Source organism: Elaeis guineensis, chromosome 12 (assembly GCF_000442705.2).
Source record: "Elaeis guineensis isolate ETL-2024a chromosome 12, EG11, whole genome shotgun sequence".
NCBI lineage: Eukaryota > Viridiplantae > Streptophyta > Magnoliopsida > Arecales > Arecaceae > Elaeis > Elaeis guineensis.
Window position 1 is genome coordinate 1,511,881 of NC_026004.2, and position 19,786 is coordinate 1,531,666.

At 38.7% G+C, this 19,786-nt stretch overlaps 2 protein-coding genes across 2 annotated transcripts; both read left to right on the plus strand.

The window, feature by feature from the left end:
* The first annotated feature begins 974 nt into the window (after nt 1–974).
* Nucleotides 975–5,324, plus strand: LOC105055716 (ABC transporter I family member 19). Its single transcript, XM_010937656.4, has 6 exons — nt 975–1,196; nt 2,379–2,539; nt 3,121–3,172; nt 3,612–3,748; nt 4,575–4,661; nt 4,737–5,324. The coding sequence occupies exons 1-6, from the start codon at nt 1,061–1,063 to the stop codon at nt 5,022–5,024; spliced, it is 861 nt and encodes a 286-aa protein (XP_010935958.1). The 5' UTR covers nt 975–1,060; the 3' UTR covers nt 5,025–5,324.
* Nucleotides 5,325–11,941: 6,617 nt separating this feature from the next.
* On the plus strand, nt 11,942–18,587 carry LOC105055718 (uncharacterized). The gene is made up of 2 exons (XM_010937657.4): nt 11,942–14,123; nt 17,902–18,587. The coding sequence occupies exons 1-2, from the start codon at nt 12,564–12,566 to the stop codon at nt 18,286–18,288; spliced, it is 1,947 nt and encodes a 648-aa protein (XP_010935959.1). The 5' UTR covers nt 11,942–12,563; the 3' UTR covers nt 18,289–18,587.
* Nucleotides 18,588–19,786: the final 1,199 nt, after the last annotated feature.

Below are 19,786 nucleotides of genomic sequence, written 5' to 3' on the forward strand. Positions count from 1 at the left end.
TTTCAGGCTCCATCCATTATATTATATATATAATGATAGACAAAAGATAAAAACCATCGCAACATATTATTCATCATCGTAATATTTTATTATATTATAAATAATTTTATTTATCATAAAATACTATTTCTTAAAATTCATTTTCTTTGCATCAATTTTGTCTTTAAAAAATATTTTATAATTTAAAAAATATATATATAATCATTATACCATTGATAACAGCCTTCTGAGCCATGGCAAAGTATGCTAATTATAACAGTTGATAACAATTTTGATCCGAATTTGCTATAGTATGATAATTTTTTTAAGATAAAAAATAATAATATTATTAAAATATTGATAAATATTGTTGCCACCGAAAAAAATACTTTATAGTCCTTCGGTTTACAATCCCAACATTTTACATCATTTACATTAGGTATCTAGTAACAAAAGATTATTAGTTAGAATGGTTCTACTACATATATTTTAAACTATCTAATAATAAATTAATATATTATTTATTAATAAAAAAATTTAAATTTAATTAAAAATTTTAAATAAAAAAAAATTTTACTATTAATTATGAGTTGGTCGGTTGATAATTTTTATTATTTTAAATATAAAAAAAAATTATTTTTTAAATAATGTACTGATTTGTTATTGAATGGTCCGAAATACATACGATAAAATTATTCTAATCAATAATTTTTTTATTAATATCTTCAAATATTTATGATTTTATTTTATATTATATTTTAATGAAGCTTATATATAAAAGTATTAATGCTGTATACGGTGTCATGAAAAGTTGGTGGGGGATTAGTTCAACTAACATGAGTTTCGGAGGTATTTACATAAAAATTTAGATTCTGATATTTATAAATGAATGGGTTTATGTGCAAAACGTCCTCACGCTCGGTTTTAAACTAGTCTCCGATACGCCGCTTGCAGAGAGTACTTAAAGCTTCTGGTAAATAGTTTCACATAAAACACCTTCTCAGACGTAAGTCTTACAAATAAGTTCTTAGCGAAACGAGGAGAGGGAGAACAAGCGAAAGAGCTCGAGAGAGGGAGAGATATGGCGGAATCGACGGGAGGGATTGAGGTTTCGGGCCTCCAATTCGCTTACGAGGGCCAGCCTCTGTTGTTCACGAAGTTTAATCTCGAGATCTCTCCGGGCTCTCGTTGCCTCCTCATCGGTGCCAATGGATCCGGTACCCTTCCCTTTCTTTTCCACTGCTAGATACCCTGATTCCTCCTCCCCCATCCTTTCTTCAAAACAAAACCTTTTCTAGCTAGAGTTATCTCTTTTCTTGGTATAAAACCCCAAATTCACCAAGGTTTTCTGCCCCCAGTCGAGTGGAAGATCTTACCGCGAACAGATCCGGTTCTGTTTCTTGCTTCTTAAAAGAAAAAGGGAGAGAAAGAGGATTTCTATCCAGACTCTATCTGTATGTCATAAATATTCTAATTTCAAGTGACGGATTTCAAACTAATGGGTTCATGAGGTAGTCTGATTAGAAAAAATCGGATTTTTGGACGTATCTGAGAGCAAATTCAATTTTTTTTTCTACTTGTTCCTCCTGAAATTGGTTCAATAAGGTCCGAAGAATCAAATTCAGTTTATTCATGTGGTAATGAAGCACGGATTTATTGAATCTCTAATAGATTTGGAGGATTTTGTCAATCGCGTATGCACGTATGTTCTTTCTCTAACTATTTACTGGTTATATCCCATTGATGTCGTTAATCATCTTGATATCCTGCTATTTCTCTGTGTGTTTGAATCATAACATTTACTATGAGGACGGAAATCAACATATCCTTGATCATTTAAATGTGGAAGGTGATCAAGTTTCCATTTCAAAATTTTCATAAGACCATGTAGGGAAGAGATATGGTATAAGAAGTTAAAACAAGGAAACAGTCAGGTACAACATGGTGTCTAAGTCAGACCACTCTCTCCTACTAGAGAGATAAGGGGCACTCTCAGAATTCTACTCATTCCTGATGAATTTGCAGAACAACCTCATCATTTTCATGTAAATTGATTGTCGTTACAAAAGATGGCATCAAGTTTTCAATCATTGTTGAGTAATTCACACAAGAAGCCCGGGATTGATTGTCATAAGAAAAGATGGCATCTAAATAAACTTCACTGGATTCTCTGCATGTTGCTTGCGTGTAAAAAAAAAAAAATTGTTTCATTAGTCTCAAAAGGGGAAAAAAATTAGAAAAAAAGTTTGGAGGTACAACTTAATATGCTCTTGCTCTTCTCTTGCAGCTGCTTGCCTATCTCTTTCCCAACTAAATATGTAGACTGCTTATTTGGGGGAAAAATCTTAATGTATAATGAATGAGATTTAGGTGTTCAGTGCTGATATATACTTCTGCAGGTAAGACTACTTTGTTGAAGATTCTAGCTGGGAAACATATGGTTGGAGGGAGGGATGTAGTGAGAGTCCTCAATTGTTCCGCTTTTCATGACACACAACTGGTCTGTAGTGGTGACCTCGCCTATCTTGGAGGTTCTTGGAGTAAAACTATTGGATCTGCTGTGAGTTTTTCCATTTTCTTATTTGATAGGACCAAAACAAGCTTCATTAAAAAATTTGCTGGTCAGTTAACTGTGACTTTACTGTAGTTGAGATGAGGGCATTTCTCCACATACATGCTAGTATGATAGTGGAACTCTGAGCAGAAGATTTTGTCCTTCTAACACACCATAGATTGGAAAATTATTCTTTGTCAGATTCATAGGAGGAGCAGAACCCATTGTAGCTTTACTCACACTGATATAGCCAAAGATTTTCCCTTTCTTATTTTTTTTTCTTGAGCATTATGGAACAACATGTGGGCATGTTAACATTTGAATGTTTGTTGACAAATAGAGTGAAAAAATATATAGAAGATCCTATCAATCAAACACTTTAATTAATGATCATGTTTATTAAACCCATTATGGGAGACCAACTATGGAGGTTTGAAGACTTAAGGAAGTTATATAGTGGAACTCTCATGTTCACAAGAGCATTTCTTAAACCATGCAGAATCGTTATGAACATAGCATGCATTATTTAGTTCTGAGAAATGCTATGGTTTATGGAATGGTTTATCTTACTCAAATTATTCTTCCAGGGGGATGTTCCACTCCAAGGTGACTTCTCTGCTGAGCATATGATTTTTGGAGGTATGTCGTTGAGTGATATATGACAAGCTCTAGGGAGAAAATGTCAGTTCTCCTAATCGATTATTCTCTAATTTCTCATATCTTGGAGAATTTTTTATTTTATTGAATATAAGTTATCTTCATGCGCAACTTAACAAAGAAAAGAAAAAAAATCAGATCATTTTTTCGCCATATTTTTTGGTGAATTCATGTTAAAATGACCCCTGGCTTGTTTTTCTGCATATTACCGGTATAAAATAGTGGCTGTAAATGTTAATTACTTGTTTCTGTAGGAGTTGAGGAAATGTTTCATGTCCATGAGTCCAAAATATACTGGCGAAGTTTTAATAGATTGAGCAACTTTTCTGTTAATGTGCTTAGCGGCTGAAACAATTAAAGTTTGGGACTAAATGTATAATTTAGGATGCTGATTATTCCCCTTAATTTGAATCTGGAACAGTTGAAGGGATTGATCCTGTTAGGAGAGAGAAGCTCATCGATCTACTTGACATTGATCTTCAATGGCGGATGCATAAAGTTTCTGATGGGCAGCGCCGCCGTGTCCAAATTTGCATGGGCCTTCTTCACCCATACAAGGTTAAACTTATCTAGTGTTTTCTTTATCTACCATGATCTGCCATTGAGGATATATGGTTGCTCCTTAACATTAAACTACAGTTGCTGCCTTCTCTTTCATTCCTGCATGTTATGAAATTGCAGCTTTTCTAATTATTATATTGGTTACAGCTTGCAAAACGTTGAATATTAGATACAGAACAAACAGATTAACAAAAAATCAAATGCAAAACAGGAATTAATGATTCATAAGTTGAGACTTGAGTGGGATCATGGAAAATATTCCCATTATCTTACTCATGTCTTAGGGGAGTGAATAAAAAAATATATATCAAAAATTTTGCCCTATTTATTATATAACTTTGTGAAATTGAGAGGATGAAAATTTTAACAAAATAAGCATATTTCTGCGGGCACCCCATACAAAGGGATTATTAATCTGCATCTGATCCATAGCCTATTAGTTACCCATTCTTGTTTTATTGGAGATGCTATATAAGCGTTGGCTCTTTAATTTTTTCCAGCCACATAGACTGTTGCAACTAAGATTTTCCCTAATTTGCTTTCATAGTGGATGCTTTTGGTGTCCTGTTATGCAAATTGTGAAAGTTCTGCTCAATTAAGTGGCAAAAAAAAAAAAAAAAAGGACACACTAAACCATATGTTATTTAGTTTTCTTTGAACTCTGGAAATATTTTAATGTTCATTGGACTAGAAAATATGATTTCTTTGCATCCATCAGGCTTAAGCTAGCAAGCATGGTTGTCTATATAAAGGTTGTCTAAATAAACTTCAAGGTTGTCTTCATCTTATTATCAGCTATCCTTAAGCTTTCAAGGAAACACAGGTTCTTTTGCTTGATGAGGTTACTGTGGACTTAGATGTTGTCACAAGATTGGATCTTCTTGACTTCTTCAGGGAAGAATGTGAAGAGGTTGAAATTCTAGTTCATTCCTTTTGCTCTTATTCATTTTCCCTTCACTATCTAAGTTCTAAAAATTTATTGCAGAGAGGAGCTACCATTGTTTATGCCACACATATATTTGATGGATTGGAGACATGGGCCACAGATGTGGCTTACGTCCAAGATGGTGAGCTGAGGAGGTCTGGGAAACTGTCTGACATTCATGAACTGAAAGGTTCCAACAACCTGCTCTCAGTTGTTGAATCATGGCTTCGATCTGAGTCCAAGAATCCAAGGAAGCAATCGATTATTTCTTCTGTCCAATTGAGCAGGGGCTCCCCCTTTGATTCATCTCCTTTTAGATCATCCCGCCATATGGCCTACTACCGTTGATTACTCCAGATCTATAATTCATATATACACTGTTCCAAATTTCACATCCGTTCAATTTAAAGTTCCTGTCGTATTTTTTCTTTGGCTCCAACACGAGACACTGAAATGTTTTTGTTGTTTGTCTGTTGAAAAAGAAAAAAGCGTACTGAGGCAGGTAGCTATGTTAGTCTATTTAAGTCTGATCAGAAGTGTGTGATGCTCATTCTCCTGTAATTGGGGCAATTTTAACTGAAGCAGCAGGCACGCGGTAAATTAGATTCTTTAATAAAGAAAATGACAAAATCATGCTTTGGATTGAAAGTGTTTATGCATCTGATTTTCGGACGCTTACCAGTAGACTCATCATTCATGCAATATTTTCTAGTGGAAATTGCAGATTTGCATTTTTTTTTCCTCAGGGGGGAATGGCATATGCTGTTGATAGAGCACACTAGTATCATCTTTGGAAGGTGATTCATTTTCTGATACTGCCTTTTGGGAATAGATTTTCAGAACTCCCATGGGTGCCATGCTGCTCTTACTGTTTTGGTGTCAAGGCCCGGTGCCATTCAGGTTTAGAGTATGTCACTTAGGATATGGGATATTCCAAGACGTCCTAATTGGGATATCGGAATGCTAGCAGGATGGCTATATTCCGATACATGGGATAGTATCTTGTTCTGATGTTTTGCAGGACATCTTGCTGTAATCTGAATCTTTGTCCAGCATAATTGTAATTTGATAGGAAATCCAACAAAAAGAATTTTTTGATCAATGTTGCCCTTTGAGTTCTGGTCTGTCAATTTTAGTGTTTATATGATGAAATAATTGTCTTTAGCTACCATTTTCACTGAGACAATGCATAATTGTTTTCATGCAGGATCCTACCCAGACCACACTAAGCCAATATCTACAGGATCCTACCCAGACCACGCTAAGCCGATACTTGCGCCCGATTCACCTTTTTGTAAAACTGGTAGATGCATCAAATAACAAAATGACAGTTGCTTTTTTAAAAAAATATTTTTATTTAAATGTGCCGGTTAATTGTCAAGGACCATCCTCTGGCAAGTCAGTTTTCCTTGGTAAGGACATCCTGCAAAAGTTTGTCAGCCGAGCTGCTAGTAGCTTCCAATAGTTATTTACTATTCTTTACCAAAAAGAAAATAGTGATTTACTATTGTAAAAGCTTCCAGGGTAGCTGTATAATTTCTTTTATATTCATATATCTTCCAAGGAATTCACTCACCAGGTCACCCCTGTAGCGAGATTTGATCACCTAGTAAAAAAACTTAATACAGTTGGCTTTTCAACCTAATATATCAATCTTCTATGTGAATTGTTGCTGCTCAGTCTGAAATTTGAAAAATTCTGGTAAAAAAGGAAAGCTAATGCTGATAAAAGGAATTGCATCCAGCCGGCGAGGCAAATCACAAATCAAAGACAGCAAAATCAAACCCTTTGTTTTCATCTTCTAGAGCTAATTAAATCTTCAAGCCAGGCTGACATTCATGGCATGTGCATGGCTGGCCTCCTAACAATTTCGTGCGACAAGATCCAATCAGTGCTTCCGACCAGATAATTACAATATCTTGCCCATGATTTGCACATGCAGTGCCGAGCCTTAGGACCATAAAAGGTAATGTCATCTACATATCCTTTGATGTGGGAATGCTGGCATTGTTTGAGCTTGACAGCATGCGTCTAGTCTTGTCTTAAAAACCTCAACCAGGTGTCATATCATTGCATATGATAATAGATTGGCAGACCAAATTTACCAATGGAATGCGGTTGGATCCTCAGGTTGGAGTTAGAGATACAAGGCACCAAGAATATTATCTATTTACGGGACTTCATGCATTGCCTTATAGATGTCCCAACATGTAGGTTCGGACATGAATTAATATGAAATTGGCACCTTCTGCTGAGACTGTATATCCCATGGGAGCAGCATCAAAACAACAGCTGCAAGTCCAAAGGGAGGACGGAGATGCTCCCTGAAAGGTACACAATAATTGAAAAATGACCATTTCAGAACTGGATTATCCTCCAAAGAGCCAGAAGGCTTTTCTTTTCTCACCTTATTCTTGTTGGTTCATTTAGAAAATTATGCCCAAGTCTTTTAAATTATTTGTTATTTTTAATACTACAAAATATGTTGAGTTAGGAACAGGAAACAGAAGCAGAAGAAGAAGAGGCTTGCATATAAAAATCCATATATACTGAAGCATTTCTTGCTGAAGAGAAGGGGTCCTGAAGATGCAATGCCAGAAATTGGAAGGTAAGCTGCCGCATTGATAAATGTTAAATGATCATTCATTCCTTGTCGTATGCGAAGTTAGATTTTATTGTCGATATACATCAAGTAAAAAAGTTTCTACGACTTCATTCTTTGTCATTTGGACCTCTCGGAGTTGATCATGAAATGAACTCACGAGTAAAATCAAAGTATTCGGTTTCATCGTTGGATTCTGTCTTTCTTCCCTTGATCTGGGAGGCAGAAACTACATGCATCTGGTCCATGATTGAAGACCATGGCCCAGCAGCCTGGCGATTTAATTGCAATGCCAGACAGCAACTTGCTCGGACCATTATAGATCTCATACCTTCCAAAATAAATATCATAACAGTCCCTACTTCCCGGGAGATATCGAGAGAGAGAGAGAGAGGTTTGCGACTCTTTAGCATTAGGATTTGTATACTTTTCCGATCATAGGAAGTATAAAAGAGGTAACTTTGAGAAGCAAGGCCACATGAGGAGGGGACCATAAATGCTTTCGAATGCATGACAAAGGGCCAGTCATGTGAAGAGACAAAAGACGCAGGGAAAAAGCATGGAGGAATGGTGGTCCCATGGCCCAGTAGAGATAGAGATTTGCTCTTCTTCGATAAGGGCAAAGGTGAAAGCAGGCTCCTTGCAAAGATACCTATCAACAAGCAACTAGCAAGGGCACACAAAAGAGAATAGAGAAAGAACCAGCAAGTTGGTTGGTGATTGATATGATGAGAGAGCATCAGGGGGACACAGGTTTTGAAAGCAGGTTGTTTACAAGTTGATGCGCCATAAAATGTATCCTTGGAAGTAAAGGTTCATATGTTTAATGGTAGAAGTGGCTTTGCCATAATACAAAGTTAGGTTGTATGCCATTATGTGAAAATAAATTGGACCTAGCGTTGATTGCATCCACACCTGCACATGCTTTTTGGTGGAGGGCAGATGGATAGGATTTCTTTTCAATTGGAACCATGGATCAGCTCTGGATCCAAATTTTGCACATGTTTGTTAATTTTGATTTTGTTGGATCATTACAGAAATAGCCTATCTAGCGAAGACATTGCATGGGTTTGTTTGCTTACAGTTATTTGACATATGAGACGAAATAGGTTCACAATCTGGGTGAGTCCACAAGAGCAATGAAGAGAAGATCCATGACGGCTACATGTATTCTTTTTTGAGCAGGTCGTTAATTGGGGTGTGGAGGCCCTATTCATAAATTTCGGTTTAAACCTACCAAATTGGAGGTAGATCAAAAACTAGCTGATTTTAGTATGCATGCCATTTTGTTTCTCAAGAAGGGAAGAAGTCACATGAAGTTAAAAAGATGAATTTTCAAAGAAAATCTCAATGGGCTGACCAGGCATTTGGATGCAAGGTGGATTTTGAGAACGGGGGTACACCCACGGATGAGCCTCTTTTTTTGGAAAGTAGTCTGAATTTGGCTTTCGATGAGATCCATTCTAAGAGGCTGAGATAAAGAGATCCAGTCGATCTACTCATGCTACGATCTGGAGGATGGAACGGTGGAGCACATTTTATTTTTGTGCCCAAGAGATAAGTAAATTTGGTATCTTATGAGGCTGTATCAACAATTCATCCAAGTTGTAGCTCCTGTTAGGCATTCTTGGAGTACTTATGGAAGAGTGTGAGAGGAGTTGTCCCTAGTGCAACGGGTCCTATATTGCGTATATGGCTTATCATATTTGGCTTATCAGAAATAGCTTGGTGTCTGAGTACAGGAGAAGCTCAGTGAGGTTTATTCTGAAGAGAGCTCGTATTCTAACTATGGAGATGACTGACGTGACCTCCAAATCTTCAAAGATCTGAGATTCTCATCCGGCTTATACAGTAATCTAACGGGTGTTTATCGCTTGGAAGCTCTATCCTCCAAGATACTTGAAGGTTAATTTTGATGGCAATGTCCGAGACAAATGGAGTGGGGTAGGTTTTGTGATCTGTGGACCTGATTGCAAGTTGATAATTATCAAAGAAAGCCATCTATTCATACTTACAATACATGAGGTGGAGTTGCGTGCTGCTTGGGATAGGATTTTGCATGCCAGGTGAACCCTGGGGGCCGATCGTCTCATTATGAAGGGTGATTTGGTTGTAGTGATGATCTGAACTCAAGAAGATTACACTCATCCCCTTCTAAAGGATATATCTATGCTATTATCGGGTTGTTATGTGTGTGTGACTAGACATATCTTTCGAAAGGTGAATACTACGGCCTACTGAATTGCAACTTATGTTGCAAAGCATTGGGAGGTTTTTTTTGGGTTGGGGGATAATTCCGGGCCACTTTAGGGATATTTTATTTTCTAATTCCATTGATTGTATTCACATAAGAATTGTTTTGAATGCATCATTTTTACAAAAAAAAAAAATCTCAACTAATTTAGTTGATAAAATTTATGAAGGTCCACAATAAGAAATTAGGTTGAGTCTTGTCCTCACCTCAATTTTAGCTAGAATTATATCTTTTTTTGAAAGAATATGCTTCAATAAGCTTAATCTTGGTTGAGAAAAATAAAAGAGGAGTGCATGCACAGAGACATCATATATTTTGCTCTTATATTTTTTTAGGTCCGTTATTCTCTTCATGTTTTCTCTACATTCTTCCTAAGAACCGCTTATAATCTTTATATCTGCTCATTATGGTTTTCTACAAAACTCTCCTCCACCATCTCTCTCACCCCTACGATGAAACATAACTTGGAAGATCAAGTTGCTAATCTGTTGGTCTTCACAAGGTTTACCGGTGTACCAAATCACCTACCAAAAAAAGAGAAAAATCAAGCAGAAAGTTTGTGGTCAATTCTCACGCGTTTTGGTTGTTTAACTATTTGGTCTCATATATATATTGCAACTAACCACTCCCCCTTCTCCAGATACACACATGCGGACATCCATACATACTTATAATTTTTTAATTCATGTCACATCTAGTATATATATATTTTATGATGTTACATTTTTTGAATTAAAAAATAAAATTCTATAATAATAATCTATATCGTTGGATATGATCTAATATCTCAAAATAATTTATATATTGAAAATTATATAATTCAAAAATTATTAGCCTATGCATCTAAATATGTAAATTGTTTAACGACGATAGATAATATCCAACAATTTGAATCATAAAATTTTTATTGTTCAATTCAAAAAATTATTACATAATAATTTTTTTTATATATGATATTTGAAGTAGGCGGCTTGACTTTGAACATGAGAACTCAAGTCACAGCCTTTTAAAAAAAGTCAAATTGTGCCAACATTGACGAAAATTAATTATAGGGCAACCATTTGGAACGGACCCAAGGTCGTCCATCCTTTTCAGCCACCTACCTAAGGAGGATTTTTTTTTCTTTTATTTTCCTTTTCTTTTTTGGTTTTCTGATGGTATTAGAGAAGGATTTCTTGATAGGATCAAAGGTCCATAGCCTCTACAAGCGGGAGACACCATGCAACGTTGTTCACAAGGTCAAAGGAAATTGTTCCATCCCTGCGGTTATAAAACAGCCACCGCCCTATGACCCCAATTTTAGGCATTATAATATGATAATTTCCTGTAACAAATATACTCTCACTGATGCTCCTCTCTATCTCTGGACCAAATAAAGTGTAATCATAAAAGAAGCTGGTTGACATCTTGTGCGATGGAAACATTGAGTTTTGCATAAGATGGTGCGACCATTGTTATTCCCAAGGAAAACAAAATATGTTAGTCTGTTTGGAAAATTTAGTAGGATACAACTGGATTTTCCATAGAAATCGAGCCTATTAGCCCAAAACCCATCTATCCCATTTATGGATTTGTTGTACCGCAAAATGAGAAAGATTTATGGTGATTTTTGTTTTTTTTTCTCCAACAGAATTTGGACCGGAGAGGAATTGAGTTGGTATAAGCCTTAAATAGACTGTGTAACCATGATCCAAACCCAAACTGGGTTTTTCAAATATATCCTTAGAATGACAAATGTTTTCCTTTTCTTAGTATTATTCAACACAGTAGTTTAAACTGTCACGTTGCTCAATTTTTTTTTGCTATATCAATAATTTTTTCAGGATAAAAATTGAGAAAATATGTGCCAACCTATGAACCTAGAAAATGCTTTGAGACATTATTCAGCCACGGAAAGAAAAACCCCATGGCAAATTCCCATAATTTACACTAATTTTTTTAGTACCGTATAACATGAGCAACTCTTTTTTTCACGTTTAGACAAGTACATTTAGCATTATTTGAAGCTTTGTATTTTGGTTAACTGGTTAATTGATTTAGAAACTGAAATTTTTAAAAAACAAGTGTGTGTGTGTGTGTGTGTGTGTGTGTGTGTGTCTGTTTGGGCGCGCGCATGTGTGTTGGGGTGTGGGTTTTGTGTGGAGCGTTTACGTGAATGCGAAGTGATGAACGGTGGCAAGTTCATAATTTGCTGCAACGCAAGTGGGCATTATCTACCGAACGGAGGAACGTAATGATCGGAAAAGGCCAGAGAAACTAGGGGCCCACCACGGTAGTGGCACTCTCGTAGTTCTTTCCAAACAATAAGCCCTCTTTCTAAATCTCTCTCTAGATTCAAGCAATGGAACCCAGATAGACCCAGATTAGAGAGCAGAGAGAGTGGGTCTGACGACTCCTCGTTGTGTCAGCATTGCAACCGCGTGAGGGTCGATCCTGCCGGAGTTTGCCGGAGATCTCTCCATCCGTTTGCAAAATCTTTGATCCTTTCATTCCGCTCTCTTCCTCGATCTTCTCGATTTTTTGCCCCCTCCATATCTTCTTGTTTTGTTTGGTTCCAAAATCCTATCTATCTCATTTATGTTTGAGTCGATTCTATCACAATTTTGTTTTCTAGATCTAAGCGTTATAACCTAATCTAGGGTTCGTCGCTAGATCCTCCTCGATTTCCGACGTTCCAGGTGGAGGTGAATCCTAAAAGCTAAATCCTGGACTGTTGTGGAAGCCGATCCAAGGTCCAGCGATGGAGTTGGAACTTGGAGAAGGTAACAGCAGAAAGTTTGAATATTTCTAAGGTTTTACTGCTCTAATTCCTTATTCCAGCTTCAACCATGGTTTATTCCACTCGGTTGCCGCCCAAACAATCCAATCTAGGATTTCCACACGGATATAAACCCTAGAACAAGTTTCAAGTTTTTTTTTTTTTTTTTTTGAGCTCCGATTTGCTGCAGTAGTAGATGAGTGGAATTAGGGCTTGGAGAGAGAAACCCCGAGAATAAGAGGAGGAACAGAAGGGAGAGATCGAGGAATTCGGATGGAGGATGTATCGAAGTACGCTCACAGCCCGGCCCACCTCGCTGTGGCGCGGCGAGACCACGTGGGTCTCCGGCGGATCGTGACGGCGCTCCCCCGCCTCCCGAAGGCCGGGGATGTCACCACCGAGGAGGAGTCGCTGGCGGCCGAGCTCACCGCCGACACCGTCTCCGCCGTCATCGACCGCCGCGACGTCCCCCACCGCGAAACCCCCCTCCACCTCGCTGTCCGCCTCCGCGACCCGATCTCGGCGGAGATCCTCATGTCGGCCGGCGCCGACTGGTCCCTCCAGAACGAGCACGGCTGGTCCGCCCTCCAGGAGGCCGTGTGCACTCGGGAGGACACCATCGCCATGATCATAGCTCGCCACTACCAGCCCCTGGCTTGGGCCAAGTGGTGCCGCCGCCTCCCTCGCATCGTCGCGTCCATCGCCCGGATCAGGGACTTCTACATGGAGATTACCTTCCACTTCGAGAGTTCGGTGATACCTTTCATCGGCCGGATTGCGCCGTCCGACACCTACCGGATATGGAAGCGGGGGCCGAACCTCAGGGCCGACATGACCCTCGCCGGCTTCGATGGGTTCCGGATCCAGCGCTCCGACCAGACGTTCCTCTTCCTTGGCGAGGGCGCGTCGGAGGAGGACGGAAGCCCGTCGCTGCCTCCCGGGTCGTTGATCGTCCTGGCCCATAAGGAGAAAGAGATCACTAATGCGCTGGAAGGAGCTGGTGCCAAGCCCACAGAGGCGGAGGTGGCTCATGAGGTAACCTTGATGTCGCAGACCAACATGTACCGGCCGGGGATTGATGTCACTCAGGCGGAGCTGGTCTCGCACTTGAACTGGAGGCGGCAGGAGAGGACAGAGATGGTCGGGAGTTGGAAGGCCAAGGTCTACGACATGCTTCATGTGATGGTGAGTGTGAAGTCGAGGAGGGTCCCCGGCGCGATGACTGATGAGGAGTTATTTGCGGTCGACAATGACGAAAGAATGGCGAATGGCGGGGAGCTCGATGGGGAGTTGGATGATGTCTTGACGGCTGAGGAGAGGATGCAACTGGATTCGGCTCTTCGGATGGGTCATGCAGAGGGTTTCGACGACTACGATGGGAATGGTGGAGGTTTTGAGAGTGTGGAGAATTCTGAGTCTAATGGTGTTACCAAGGAGAGGAAGAGCTGGTTTGGTTGGAGTAATAAAAGGGCCTCCAAGAACAGTCGAGGTGAAGACATGGAGGACCCAAAAAACCAAAAGAAGTTGTCAAAGTTGACCCCAGAGAATGGAAATCAGAAAATGGAGTTTGCAAAAGAGGACTCTGGAGATACTAAGAAGGGGAAGGAGAAGGGCTGTAAGAAGAAGAAGGGTGGATCCACGGGCGACTCTAATAAGCATGAGAGCGAGTACAAGAAGGGGTTGAGGCCGGTTTTGTGGTTAACACCAGACTTTCCTTTGAAAACGGATGAGCTTCTTCCCTTGCTTGATGTCTTAGCCAACAAGGTCAAGGCTGTGAGGAGGCTCAGGGAGCTTTTGACTACTAAGCTGCCTCAAGGCACCTTTCCTGTCAAGGTAACCCATGCATTTGTGATATTCTTTACCATTTTTTTCTTATTACCTTCCTGGAACTTAAATCCTTTTAAAATGATTTTGGATTGACAGAAGTTATCTCTCATGCAATTATGGTTAGTACTCTAACAATTAGCAGCGTTTAGTGTCATAGTTTTATTACAAAAACGAGTGGTTGATGATGACTTCTCATTCCTTTTGCAACCTGCAGATCTTGGTTGCTGATGTTTGTTGTAAATTAGGTACTCCCGCATACAGTCCAATTTTTCACATCCTTCAGTTCTGCATCATGTTTTGTTCAGAGCAATATGTGTTGGGCTTCTCTATTGGGCATTATTAAAGATGCTTGCCATCTCAGTAACCGTTGCATTTAGCTAAAGTTCACCATCGTATCCTTCTGTATGTTTTTTTTGGTTATTGTTATAGGTGTCCCTGGCTCTTAAAATAAAATGCGTATCTTAACTTATTCATAAATAGTTGAAACAGTGAAGCTGTAATCTCAATTTTTATAACAGTATCTTATTTAAAAGGTTAATCTGGAGTGGTATTTGCAGTGATACATCTTTTTATGGGAACCTGAGGATTGTTTGGTTAGTGTTTTGGAATCTCGATTCGAGGAGGAACTTTGTTCAATCTTATTTTAGTCATAGGCATGGTGAAGTCCTGAAACTACTTGATTGCGGGCCTGTTTGTTTGCCTCATAATTGGGTGTCTAAATTTAGTTCGCTCCTAGGGAGTCAGCTTTGGATGTCTGCTTGGTTTGAAGTGGAGATGAACTTATTTCCTGCTTGGCCTATTGAAGGGAAAAATGTCGAAGTGGCTTCTTCGGCTAAAGGGAGCTGAAGCCACTTTAGCGAAATGTGCTCCTGCTTGGCCCACTTGCACCAAAGCAAACAGGCCCTGAAATTAATGTGGTTTATGTATTTTCATATATGAGGATTTATTGGGATATGGAATCTGTAACCATCAATTTGGCTTCCCATGGTGTTAGATTTTTCTCCCCTGCACTCTCCTTAATGAATAAATTCCTTTTTTGTGTCAGGAAATTACATAGGAAAAGCCTTCTTTACCTTGTATTGATTCATAATAGGTGCTCTTGTCTCCTTTGTGGATGATTTTATTTTTTCCATTAAAAAACTGTCTTTCTAAAGTTACAAGGAGCCTTCTAGAGTTGAATCATCTCGATCCATCAACTCCAATTGAACTGGAAAGTTCCAGTTCATAATCATGGACCATCTGCATATTGCATGGCACCCATGATTGAGCGGGGCACAAGACAAGGCTGGATGTGTACGTTCTTGTCCCTGCTCAATCACCAGCCATCAAGGGATTGAGAACTGGAGACTCCATTTCAGTTGAGAAAAGAAGATCCCAACTCAACTTACTGCGTGCTTATGTCATGGGCATCAGTTCTATTTACATACAACTTCTGCTTTGGTACATGACAGAGCTTTTCACTTGTTTCTGTACATGACATTGATTCGAGCATTGAAGGTGAAAAGTTCTAAGATAAGTGCTCATGTTGAGCCTAATTTCTGATATGACAAAAAATTCTGGTCAATTGTAGTTTCAATGTTCTTTTGTCTTCCGTTTGCTCTGTTATATATTCTATTACTTGTTGCATGACCATGAAGGTCTCCACCATAATACACACACACACATATTTTTCCTCCTCTAGAATTCTTGGCATTAATTTTTCTGTATCTGGTTAAAGTTTTTTCTTGTTATTTTGTTCCTCTGGTGCTATGTGGCACACAAGCACTTTATGATAATGATCATCCAATGAACATGAACATGATTGGAATTACTTTACTACTTTCCATATCTATGATTTTATCCTTAAAAATTTCTACTTGATTTCTAATATTTTAATTTCATACTGCTCATGACCATCATAAATATGCTCAATTTTTCCTCCTTTATACTTGATTTTTTATGAACATGCAATTCTGGATCTCCTTCTAAACATTCTCCATTTCTTTGCTAGTCTGCCTAATCAAATTTTCAATTATCCAAACGGCAGACTGAATCTTCTTATGAGGGAGTAGTATCTACTGAGAATCCTATATAGTTATGATTTCTTGCTTCGATGAGAAGAATCTTAAGAAAGGAAAAAAGTTTGAATCATTGGCTTGTGTCTTAAAGTACATAGAATATTGTTTCGTTGATGGAAACTACTTAAGAATGATCAACTTGATCTTCAAAAGATGTTGGTTGGGCAGTTTCATATTTAGAGAACAATTACCATGAGGGACACAATTAACCTAGACCATGTAAAAATTTTTACTAGGTAGTGGGGCTTCTGGCTAGGAACTAGGAAGGACTATTCATCTTTGGTGAAAGACATGAAAACTGATTGCATGATCGGCAAGGAAAGCAGTGACTTAGTCTAGATGCATAATTGTAGTCCCATTTTTTGGACTGATGACCAGGTAATAGATGTGTGGATGTTTGCCGTAGTTGAACAGCTTTGTGATGTAAAAATTTGTGCTAGCTTTTCCTCTGAGAAGTGAAATCTCTAATCTTGATAGTTGGGTGAGCAGAAAATTCAAATTCTCTTTATAGTGTAATTTTCGTTCATTGCTATTTTTTTAAAGTGCTACAAAAATGAAAGGACATTGGCTATTTAATCTTGTTACTGTAGCCTCGTTGAAACATAATCTTGGACATGCTAACTGCTGAATGGTGTAAGATGTGTGACTCTGGTGGTAGATGTCATATGATAGATTATTTTATGTAGCTACTGCTTTACAAGAGGTGAATACTTTTCTGCTTCTAAGTTATCGTTTGCAAGGAGGAGTAAGGGGAAATGCTTTTTCTAGATCAATTCATCCTTCCTCCCCTAACAAAAAGGGATTAGTGTTTTGTTTTTCTGTTTCGGAAAATAATGAAATATAAACTTGGGAATGCCAACTGCTGGATCATCAGGCAGCAGATATGGGCATCAGCCAGGGTGGGCCACAGTTCCACATCTACACCAAATTTGCTGTTCTGAGCCTGGACTGACCCAATATTGGGCCTAAACTTTGGAGTCCACACCTGAGCCTTGCGAGGATACCTGAATGCATTTTCCTAAATAGTAGACCAGAATATTTGTTACAATGAGCCACTACAAAATGTTCTCCAAATATATGACACTTGTGTTGTATCTTTTCACGATCTTTTTATATTTATATAAGACATAATGCATCGCTTCATTCAATTTTCAGAAGACAATTGATATTCCATCCACAAGTAAGCTTCCGATCTTTCCAATTGCTGGGGGGGAATGCCCCATTTCTATCCAATTTCATCCTCGTCCTCTCTCCAAGGCAGTTGAATACTTACCTTGTTTCCCTCTCTTTAGCACCATCTAATAGAGCAAGTTATGATGTGTTTTTTTTTTAAAAAAAAAAAAAAACAAAATGTAATTTGATAACTTGCTTCCTATTTTCCTGAGCTTCTATCTATATTTTAATTGTCCAACATAACCCCCCCCCCCCCCAACCCAAACCAACAAAAACAGAAAAAAAAAAGCACCAAAAAAGGAAAAAAGGAAGAAAACAATGAGCAGTGAGAACTACATATACAATGATTTAGTTCTCTTATTGGCAGCAAAAAGTCATAACTACTTGTATCTCACTTTTGTACTTGTTATGGTTTTACCAGAGTTTCTTGATGTGTGCATCCGAGGATCAAAACAACAAATCTAGCGCCTTCTGAGATACTATTTTATGTTGCATATATTACATATTTCACTTACCAAGGATTGAATTGAAGCATTCTTTGCCATCAACTTCAGGTAGCCATCCCAATTGTTCCAACAATCCGAGTTCTTGTCACATTTACAAAGTTCGAAGAGCTACAGCCATCTGATGAATTTGCAACCCCACTTTCCAGCCCGACACATTTCCAGGAAAGCAAAGCCAAAGAAGCAGAATCATCAGGTTCATGGTATGCATGGATGAGGGGAAGCCGGGGTGGGCAATCTAGTGATGGCAGTGAAGGCCGAAGCTGGAAAGATGAGATTGATCCTTTCCATATTCCTACAGACTACACTTGGGTTGATGCAAATGAAAAAAAGCGCCGAATGAAGGCCAAGAAGGTTAAAAGCAAGCGGGGGAGTAGTAAGAAGCAAACCTCCAAAAGTTCGGATGGCCAGCAACTGACGGATGGTTTTGAGGAGTAAAAGACAGTATAATATTATTCATTTGCATTTGAAATTTTTAGAGGAAGAAGTGATCTTGTTTATTTGGAAATTCAGTGACAAGTACATTATATGCTTGTTCTGACGCATTTGTAATTTGTTTTTCCTTGTGTATTTTGGGAGATGTCAGTTGTTTCTTGCTTGTTTTTCTGGTTAAAGGGTGCTTGTTCTTCTGTTGTATTAACGCAATATTCTGTCACCCAGGAAAAGCAAAAAAAGAAATATGTAATGTTTAGTTGAAGAACATGATCTCCAGTTCATGTGATTTATTTTTCCTTTTTTATGTGGCACCAATTTATTCTGCTTGTTTAACGATTCTTTATTAAATATCTTTTAGAAGGTGGCAAGAGGAGCACATTAAATTGTTCGCTTTAGTCTTTTGAATCACAAATATGTTGGATGTATCTGTGATAACCCGGCCCAATTGAAGCCCAAAACCAGCTCAAAGCCCACCCGAAAAAAAAAAAAAAAACAAAAAAGAGGAAAAACAGAGCAGGAAGACTTCCGATCTCCGATCAAGAATCGGAGCCCTAGGACCATTAAAAGACCCTAGGACGAATCCTATAAGAAACCCCCCTCTCTCTTCTATGGGTAGATCCTTCAGTCGCCGTCGATTGTCGGAGATTTTTTCCGATTTTTTCGTTTGAAGCCGTGACTCCTCGACCCGTGTTCGCCGCGATTGCACGTCGGTGGGGGTCACCGGAGGTTGTGGTAAGGTCTCCCTTCTCTCCCTCTCTTCTCTCCCTTCTTTTCCGTGCCGGTGAGCACAATGGCCGGCGACGGGTGTCGCCGGATTTAGTTGGAGAAGAAAATCCCCTGTTCGTCGCCTCTTTCCTATGATTTTCCGGCGCCGACCGTCGGTCCTGGTCTCTCTGAACCCGGGAGAGTCGGTCGTTGCCGCCGGCCACCACCGGCCATGAGATGGCCGTGATCGGCCGATCAAAGCACGGGGACCTCAAGGTCCCCTGTTTCGGCCCAATGAAAGCCCGGGAAGAAGAAGAAAGAAAAGAAAAGAAAAGAAAAAGGGAAAGAAAAAGAAAAGAAAAAGAAAAAAGAAAAGAAAAAGGAAAAAAAAATATAATAATAAGAAAAGAGAAAATTTTTCTTTCTCTCCTCTTTTTCCCTCTTTCTCTCTCTTTCTCTCTCTCTATTGTCTCTCTCTAAAAAGAAAAAGAAAAAGAAAAAGAAAATATATATATATATATATATAAAATAATAATAATAATATATATATATGTGAGAGAAAGTTTTTCTCATCTCTCTCTTAAGTCTTTCTCTCTCTAGAATTAGACTTTATCTCTCTACTTTCTCTCTCTAGATTTTTTTCTATTTTCTCTCTCTAGACCTTTTATCTCTCATTATGGATTTCGTCTCCCTAGGGTCATTCTCTCTCTGATTTCATCACAGACCCTAGGATAAACTTGAGATGAAAATATGATGATCTGAGACTGCTCCGAAATTCGTGCAGTAGATCGGATTT

What these genes read in the sequence shown, in the direction of transcription:
- LOC105055716 (XM_010937656.4), top strand. Translation starts at nt 1,061, where the DNA reads ATGGCGGAATCGACGGGAGGGATTGAGGTTTCGGGCCTCCAATTCGCT. An exon ending in GTAAAACTATTGGATCTGCT is followed by an intron (nt 2,540 to 3,120) that starts GTGAGTTTTTCC and finishes TTATTCTTCCAG; the next exon opens with GGGGATGTTCCACTCCAAGG. An exon ending in TGAGCATATGATTTTTGGAG is followed by an intron (nt 3,173 to 3,611) that starts GTATGTCGTTGA and finishes AATCTGGAACAG; the next exon opens with TTGAAGGGATTGATCCTGTT.
- LOC105055718 (XM_010937657.4), top strand. Translation starts at nt 12,564, where the DNA reads ATGGAGGATGTATCGAAGTACGCTCACAGCCCGGCCCACCTCGCTGTG. An exon ending in AAGGCACCTTTCCTGTCAAG is followed by an intron (nt 14,124 to 17,901) that starts GTAACCCATGCA and finishes CATCAACTTCAG; the next exon opens with GTAGCCATCCCAATTGTTCC.